We start from the raw sequence: 9,185 nt of genomic DNA, 5'->3' as shown, positions 1-9,185 counted from the left end.
GATATGAAATAAACCAAATCTGCCCTTTAATACAAGCCATAGATCTTGAATGACATTGTTTACTTGATTTGACAGCTGCATGCAATGGATTTGTTTTGAAAATAATAATAATGGCATTCCCTACAGAAAAGATATGGAATGCAAGATGATTTGAATACAGAGATGATGTGGTGAAAGTACACTTTTTTATTTTTTAAAGATCTCCTGCTAGTTTATAGCTACAGTTCTGAGGCAAAACCAATTTATTTTATTTGGTAGTGGATATATACAGTCAAATATGACAATAATGGAAGTTGGACAGATCTTTATATAAAAAAAAACTCACATTCTGGCTTTTTATGTTTAAGTTAGTTAATTTTCCTTTTCAGTTCAAACAATGTAGTAATTTACTGTAAATGTGTTTTGAAACTTCTGAAAGATGAGTAGGGAAATTTCAATATTCCCTCTATTTTAACCTATAACTTTTCTTTATTTGACAAAACAGTCTTTCTATACATTATGTAAATTATATATTTATAAGGGTCATCTTGGTTCCCCTAATATCTAAATGCTGAAATGTCAAGTACAACAATGTCCTTGTGCAAACTAAAGTGTTCCTTTCGAGTGTGCTTGCTTTTGAATATAGTCTGCCATTTATTACCTTGGATGTAATGTATCACATTAATTTAAACGTTTTTCAGTCATTTTAACCAAAAAGCAATCTATTTACTGTAGGAAGCTGTCTCTTAAAAAAAATGTTCTGAGGCAAATTTGGCAGCAAAACAAATTCTCAATATACAAAAATCATGAAAAAAATTGAATATCATTAAAAAATCAACATGATACAGAAAAGGATTTCAAAACATGTTTTGTTAGGTATTCTGAATTTTAGGTGGCCAGCCGTCCCATTATTTCTAATGCTAGAGCTGCAAATGTTCATTGAATTGTAAAGTGATGTGATACTGTTTAGTCCTGCTTGGGCTGCTTAAACAGGCCGGACCAGCTGGAGAGTGGACTCCACTAAACGGCTGAGGGTGTGGTGTTAGTAGCAGGTCCTGTGAGAAATTATGCTTTTGAGTATCAGATGAATAGAGAAATATAAGTGGAGAAAAGAAGATCAACATAATCACTCAATAAACTTAATTACCATGAGTACACTACAATTACATAAATGCACCAATTGCTAGGGTTGCATGTCCTCCAGCTTTGCAGTAGAAGCTGCATTTTAGTCTGGTGGTTCTGCTCCTGATGCTCCTCAGCCTCATGCCTAAAAGCGAGAGAAGCAAACATTTTGTGTGGGGACCTTCGTGATGCAGGAGGCCTTCTTCCTACATCTGGTAGTATTGTCTGATGTGAAGAGTAAATTGTTTCCCACAGTCTTCTAATGCAGCCATCCCAACCCTACGTCTCCGACAGAGCAGCTGCATCACCACAAGAATAAAGAAGGTAAGAAAACTCCCCACCAAACATCTGTAGAATGAGGTCAGAACTGAGCTCCCCAGTTCTGCAAGCATTACTACTGGGGAAATGGGGATGCTTTTATATCTTCTTACCCAGGATGGAAGAGTTCACTCTCCACTTGAGGTGTTTATGTGTTTAAGCATTTGCACTTGAAGTCATTAGATAAAGTTACTTGAAGCCTATAACAACCTCCACAGCTATCCCTAGTATATGTAGAGATAAGGCATCTATTCCTCCTTCTGTCAAATATAATTTCATGTCTTCCCCATTTTAATTTTAATACAGAGAAAACGTGAGAATTCTGAGATTAAAGTCAGAATTCTGACTTTTTTCCCATATTAAACTGAAATAAAATCTCAAAATTAGTCAACTTTTTTTTTTTTTATTCAGTGTCCCTGATCCTCTTCCGTAATTAATATATATGATGCAAATATGCAGTACTTTTAGTTCGGTGTTATTAGTGTGATGCAGAGTCTGTGACATGATTTTGAGTTTTTTTTTTTAACAGTTCAGCTTTCTGATGGCGGTGGGGAAGAAACTTGCAGAATCAGCTGGACATTAAGTATATTTGCAAATAATCTAAATAAATATTTAAGTTTGCTTTATTTTTACATGACTAAATTATCTGGATATAGTTAAAGATTCGTATTTGTAGAGTATCCATTCTCTGAGCGTTACCAGAATTTCGCGCTTGCGCAGTGAGCTATATTTTTCAGCCTGTGAAGCTACAAGCCAGCTAGACAACTGTATGCTAGCCCAGATAAATTAGACAAAGAAACCTTGTGAAGAGACTGAATGAAAAAGAGTCCAAAGTGACGCACGGTGGACGGAGCGAGTAAAACACAAAGCCATATGTGTTATACGATATATATGGGAATATAAAATTAAAAGGTACGCCAACACGACGTCTTTTTAAACTTTTTGTCAGCAACCAGGAGGGGGAAGGATTAGCCGTTTGCTAGCTGCTAGTTAGCTGATGTTGTTTTTACCTCCTGTATCAGAGCGTGAGGGTTTACATTAGCTTCTGGTTAGCATCCTGTCATTGGGATCAGTAAAGGGCCTTTGTTTTACACCGGCTATTGCGGAGCCTAAACATCACCTTCCTGATTTAACTTGACGCATTCCCGATTTGAGAACGTTACGGTCGAGGAATAACAGCAAAAAAAGGGGGGATTACAAATGGTTTGTGAACAGATATTCGCTAAATATCCGCTCTGATTGCTAAAGTGAAGTTAATCTTGCTAATGGAAACATTAGCTTAGGGTTAGCCAAATGTGTACCGCTTATAACACCAAGGTTTCATTCGATAAAGTTATGATTACCCATTTTTTTTAGAACTCTAATAGACTGATATGTAATAACTGAACAGTGGAACAATGTAGATGACGACCAGCAACGATTGTTTTAACTGGAACCCGTGTTTGCTAATAGTTGTTTTTCATCCCATCTTTTGTCGCACCCGTTTTATATCTTAAATATCGATAATTGTTTCTTTTTTTTTTTACTGAAACGCAAGTAACAGCGGTTGGTGTAGTGCAGATATTCTAGAAGGACGTATGTCCGCTTTGCATACACAGTTCCATTTTTGGCGTTGTTGCAAAACTCTAGCTAATGTGTTAGCCAAACAGGAGTTTCTGGTGAATTCATGACTTCATCAAATTGATTTTCGAGACCGTTTGCCTTGAAACTAGGTTTACCATAAGGTTAAATGTTTAAAATCAAGCTAGTTTGCAGTAATTCTATGTTTAAGACTAGTTTTCTCGACATGAGCCCATGTCTAAATTTAATATTTAGTCAGTTCTTTAGTCGTGATACCCTTTTTGTGTCCATACTGCTTCTTTTTAAAGTTGGGGGGGGCTTCAGATTCTGCTATGATTACTGAAAGTATTATGTTTTTAGACAATAACCTGGACAGTTTCGTGTCTTAATCGTTATTTGTTTTGTTGTTTTTTTCTTAGGGTGTCAATTGAAGATGGGACAATGAAGGATTCGGTGAATACATAGAGGAAGAACTCCATTATTATACATTTCAAGAATCCAAAAGGTGATGCAAACGTATTTCATTCATTGCTCATCTTGCTTTACTTTATTTTGTAGGTAAGCTGGGGAGGGGGGGCAGACATCCTGCACTAAATAGATTTGGAGTAGCAAGTCTATGCATGTTTATACATGTATGGTCTGTGTGAGATCTGTTTATTGAATGTTTTCGCAATATCTTTTAAAAATTGATATATACAGCACCCATGTGTTCTGCCTTGCATGGTGTTGCATATCTAATGACAAAGAGGCTAAAATTATAAATTGGATAACACATTTTAGCCTTAATGTAGACACAATCTCTATGTATTTTCAACTGATAATATTTCCAGACACACAGATTGGAAATTGGTTGTTGTGTTTTATCAGTCAGCTGATTAGCAGTGCACAGCAACAGATTGTGTGAACAGATTACAACTGCAGAAAACGTAATAACTTTCTATTGTTTCTCGTTGAAGCAATTTTTAAGCCATAGGAACTACACAATACACAACTTGTTTAGTTTTTGAGACTTTTCTTTTAGAACTTTGGTATACCTCAGTAGCAGTAACAGAGCGCTGCCCTTTGTAACCAAGGCAGAGAGTGGAGTATATACCCTCACTAATGTATCGTAATATGTACTTTAAGCACAAACGGCACTGGTCAGGTAAAACATCTAATGTCAGTTGTTGCAGATTTCTTTTAATTAATTTTGTTAAAATGAGCTTGCTAAAAAACATTAATAGATTACTTGAAGAGCATGCTTATAAATAGATGTTTTGCTTATTTGCATATCTTGGTGCAGTCTATAGGAAAAGCCTTATACAAATGATATAATAACCTCTATTACTACATCCTTTACTTCTGTTTTTATTGTTTTTGGAATTTAAGTCAAAATGTCTTGTTTTTATTGCAATAACTTAGGTTAAAAAGTTTTAAGGGCATGGAATAAGAAAATGTTATTCACCATGCTTACGTAACTTTGAGAACCAGGTCCATCATTGTCAAACTAAGTTATGATGGCAGTATAATTTCTTTTGGTGAGGTTACTCTGGTGGGGTGCAATGTGTGTCTATGTGTGTATTTCATATATTGCAGAAAGCATTTATTGGATTAATCGATTATTTAAATAATCGTTGACTAATTTAGTAATCGATTCATAATTAACTGGAGTATAGAGACTCTAAAACATGCCTTTAGCTGACATAGCGACTTACTTAGTAAATTGTAACAAAATATATTGCATTTAAGATAAAATAAACTTTTTTGTCTGTTAATATGTAAATCTTCTTTAAAGAACGATTCATTATCCAATTATTAATCAATTAATAAAAAAGGAATTGACAGATTTATTGATTAGCAGCCAAATTTATTTACATATATATATAAATATATATAAAATTTAGCACAAGTACAATTTAGCACACCCATTTTTCTAGTCTCCATTTTCATTTTTCTAGTCATTTCATTTTACACATGAATAAATGCATCACCGACTGTTTCCATTTATAAAAAACAAAAAACCAAAAAAAAACAACAACAAATGTTACTGTTTCTTTATTATATGATAGGAAATGAAGGCAAGATTTCAGCATCCAAATTTATGAACTAAACAACTAAAACAATTAGTGACTCACACATTTGAACCACCTTTGGAAGGATAAATATTATATTTTCAATTCACATTACCAAAACCCCATACAGTTAAAGGAACAGATTTTAGTTTTCAGTAATGAAGAGCTGCTAACATGAGAAATTTCTCTTGAACTGAGAAATGTATTTGTTCAAAGATACCATATTAAAAATGTCACATTCCTGCCAACTGACATTTATCAAAATCACCTCACAATCAAGCGCAACCTTATTAAATTATCAAGTTAATCCACATTTTGCCAGGTATCTGTTAGAGAATGATGAAATCATATTTCATGATAATTTATCCAGAGATAACACTCCTTTTTCTTTTTTCTTTTTGTCAGAGCTTTAAAGACGTCAGTGAGTGGTACATCCGAACCAGTGATGTCACGGGTTCCTACCCCTCCTCCTCCTGGGGAGATGTCAAGTGGACCTGTGGCAGAGAGCTGGTGTTACACACAGGTATGAAATATTTATGAAAATATTTATTTTGTACATTAGATGATGTAGAATGATCTGGTCCTGCTTAGAGTTAGTAAAGCAACTTGTAATGTTATGTGATGTTTGGCGTATTTTTAACACACTGAGCACTAGATGTTTTTCCTTCATTGTACTCATTTTATATAGCGTCTGATTTAAAGCGTTTTTTTCCTTATCCCATCTAATAGGAGATCATTTAATAAAAGAGACAACCTGAGCTGAGTTCTGGCTCAAAAATGTGGCCTAGAACTGGAACCACAGGGGCTAATCTCCCATAAGTTGTTCACAGTTCCTGGTCCTAATGTTTTTGTTTTTTGTTTTTTTTTCCTAGAGAGTTTGGAAAGTGATCAGAGTTTGGTTTCTTAAACATCTCAGCCAATTTATCTCAAAATAACAGTGCCAGAGACTGAAAACCCCCTAAAAATGCAAGTTACTTAAAGCATCTCAAGCATATAAATATAATTAATTTGAATCATATTAACCCTTACATTTGTTTTGGTCAAGGGTTAAAAACAGCAGTTTTAGTTTTTTTATATGGTACATGTCCAGCATGAACAATGTGATCTATGGTGATATCAACTTTAAGGTTAAAGTAGAACCAATTATCTGATTCAGCTTCAGTTTTTTAGATCTGCTTTTATTGTTTTCCTTTCAATGGGGCCCACTTGCATCTACTGTGGCTCTTAATTTTGAAATAAGCCAGTCAAAGCTAGTCCCATAGTTTAGGAGGTTAGAGCTGAGTTGTTTCTTCTATCACATCCGTCTGGCAGGGGTAGATTGCTTCTTGGATTGTTGAAAGAGAACTGGTGCTAAATAGAGAATCCGTTCAAACAGTCAGTATGGAGATTCTTAAGACTTGTCAATATTAGTGGATAGTAGCCTGGTAAACCAAACTAAATGGGAGATGAAATGTGTTATTTATTCTGGCCCCGATGAATGAGACATCGGAAGATTGTTGATGAGAACAACCCGATGTTTTTCAAACCGCTGTCTGTGCCTATTGGCCAACGCTCTGACCAATTAGTGCAACTGACTGTTACGTAGGAAGTGCGACAGGAAGCTGGTGGGGGAGTGTAAACAAACAGCAAATAAAACGGCAAATAAAACGGCAAATATGTCCTTCTTAAAAATGAATGAGCATAGAGCCTCTTCCTGCTCACATTTCAACGAAAACCCCAAGTCTAAACCTTCCAAAACTGATTCCAAAGCTGAGTCAAAAATCGCCATCAGCGGTCCTTCACACATGACTATGCCGAGAGAGGGCCGCTGCGGTTAGCCCTGGCTGCCGATAGCTTTGGAGCTCCTCTGGTTGCCGCAGTCCTCTCAACTTCGGAAATTGTTTTTTTAATTACGCATTAAATCGGTAAATGGACCATATAGTGACGCTTTAAAGTATAATAGTCTTGCCTCAAATTATCTTAAAATATACTTTTATTGAACAACAACAGAAAAGATAACTTTTAACTTTCAATGGAGCGCTCCATTGAAAGCTGCTGCTGCCGCACTGCATGCTATTGTTGTGCTTTCTACAGCATCTGGCAGCTTTAACGTCACGCTCTCAAAACCCCGCCCGCTTTGCATCCAGACATTCTAAACACATCTCTGCGTTGTGATTGGCCAGCCAGTTCTAGGGCCTGGGGCGTTGATCGAGGCTAGACCAACTCGCAGGCAAAAATGATTTTGGCTGCTGGTCGGTGGGGCTAGTTTACTAGGCTAGGTGGATCGTTGATGATATTTTTTGAAGGCAAGATCATTACTAATGCTAAAATCAGTTTATGTTTACCCAGCATTGATCATTTCTGGCATTCCCTTAAGTTATTGAAATCTAGATTAGCTGGTAGCCCAGGTTAAAACTAATAGCTAGTCTTGAGAGCGGTCTTTTCATAAGCAGACCTCATTCTTAAGAAGCTATAATCTTAACTCTATGCCATGAACCTTATAACACATACATGTTTGCATTATAGAAAGGTACTGCAATAACGGTTTGCTCAACTTTATCATAGCAAAGGACCCTATAGATATTTCAAAAGAGGAGAGATTGCTGCAGTGCCATGCACTTAATGAAGCAATCTATTATTTTGCATAAATTGTAATTAAATGCATAGATTTATATTTAGGATCGAATTGTAATGCATGTAATAGAATTTGAGTCTGTGTATTTAGATTGAAGTTGGGTTTTAAGTGCTTTGAATATAAGTTAAATTATTCTGAACGGATTATTCGCAGAGAAAATAACAGAACATGTAAATCTTTTTCTGTCAGTGAAACTGAAAAAAGTAAGGCAGTGTATAGTATAAACTGATTATAAACTTTAAACTGAACTTCACTTCATAAATCCTGAGCTATGATATTGAAATTAAGTTACCGCTGTATTTTTTTTTATCATGCAATGTTTGACTTGATTGCTAATTCCTCCATTTCCAGTTAAAAAGATCTCATGTGCTTTATTTTTTATTTTTTTGTTTTCAGGTCAAAGTTGTGAAGTTTTCTTACATGTGGACCATAAACAACTTTAGTTTTTGCAGAGAAGAAATGGGAGAGGTGTTGAAGAGCTCAACCTTCTCCTCGGGGCCTAATGACAAAATGAAATGGTATGAAAGTAGTTTCCTCTACAGTTTGGATTAATGTTCTGGCCATGGAAAAATTTGGAAATGTGCAAAAGATTATAGATAATCTAATGTTCATTGGGTTTCTCCTGCTCCAGGTGTCTGCGAGTCAATCCAAAGGGACTTGATGATGAAAGCAAAGATTATCTATCACTGTATTTACTTCTTGTTAGTTGTCCAAAAAGTGAAGTCCGAGCAAAGTTTAAATTTTCTTTGTTGAATGCTAAAAGAGAGGAAACAAAAGCAATGGGTAAGTAGAAGTGATAACAGGCTTTTTGTGTTTTTGATTTGCAAGTTTGAAGTGGATTCTAACACACAGCATTACTTCTCTTCTGTTTGCAGAGAGCCAAAGAGCGTATAGATTTGTCCAGGGCAAAGACTGGGGCTTCAAAAAGTTTATAAGGAGAGATTTCCTCCTCGATGAAGCTAATGGTCTCCTACCAGATGACAAACTCACACTTTTCTGTGAGGTAAATATGATCATAATTTTGGTGTATTCATTGTATTTACACCTACCATATAGGCATTTCATTTCTCTGTTTGTTCTGTTATAAACTTTTAAGCGGATTTGCTCTTGTTTTCCTGCTAAACCTACTCAAAGTTTATTGAAGACATTAAGAAGTATTTTGTGTCTTGATTTCACACCCAAGCCAAGTGTCTAACCTTTCTTATAGAAAAAGTAATAAATTCATGTCATGACCAGTTTACAACTTTGAGGTACTGAATTATGTCTCACAGTTTAAATTTGCATCGAATGACATTTTACTTTTACAGAGTTAAATGTTTCTCCCATCTTACGTTTAAATTGATGCTTGTTTTCAAAATAATTAAATTGAGAATGTCAAGAAGAGGGAATGTGATGGAAAATGTTCTTTCAAGGGAGAAGTTAAATGAGGTGTCATTTTGTTAAGATATCAGTGTAGCTGCTTGAATGCTGCCATGATTCGTGAAAAACTGCCAATTTCCACAGAGAGGGTAACGCTATTCTCATAAATTATATATATATAA

General features: G+C 35.4%; 1 protein-coding gene across 2 annotated transcripts in view; it reads left to right on the top strand.

Annotated features, from left to right (window-relative positions):
- The first annotated feature begins 2,158 nt into the window (after positions 1-2,158).
- The window catches only part of LOC107099308 (speckle-type POZ protein-like A), a 17,461-nt gene continuing 10,434 nt past the window's right edge, over positions 2,159-9,185 (top strand). The window contains exons 1-6 of one of the 2 annotated variants that reach the window (XM_015397362.1): positions 2,159-2,331; positions 3,399-3,484; positions 5,436-5,553; positions 8,041-8,162; positions 8,276-8,427; positions 8,520-8,647. In XM_015397362.1, the coding sequence (XP_015252848.1) occupies positions 5,476-5,553; positions 8,041-8,162; positions 8,276-8,427; positions 8,520-8,647 (480 nt within the window). In that variant the 5' untranslated portion in view covers positions 2,159-2,331; positions 3,399-3,484; positions 5,436-5,475. Of the gene's footprint in view, positions 2,332-2,472; positions 2,623-3,398; positions 3,485-5,435; positions 5,554-8,040; positions 8,163-8,275; positions 8,428-8,519; positions 8,648-9,185 lie in introns of those variants that run through there. The other variant, XM_015397363.1, reaches the window with a different exon arrangement.

The sequence above is a fragment of the Cyprinodon variegatus genome, unplaced genomic scaffold, assembly GCF_000732505.1.
Source record: "Cyprinodon variegatus isolate N-32 unplaced genomic scaffold, C_variegatus-1.0 Scaffold857, whole genome shotgun sequence".
NCBI classification, from domain to species: Eukaryota; Metazoa; Chordata; class Actinopteri; order Cyprinodontiformes; family Cyprinodontidae; genus Cyprinodon; species Cyprinodon variegatus.
This window is presented reverse-complemented; position numbering and strand designations above follow the sequence as displayed.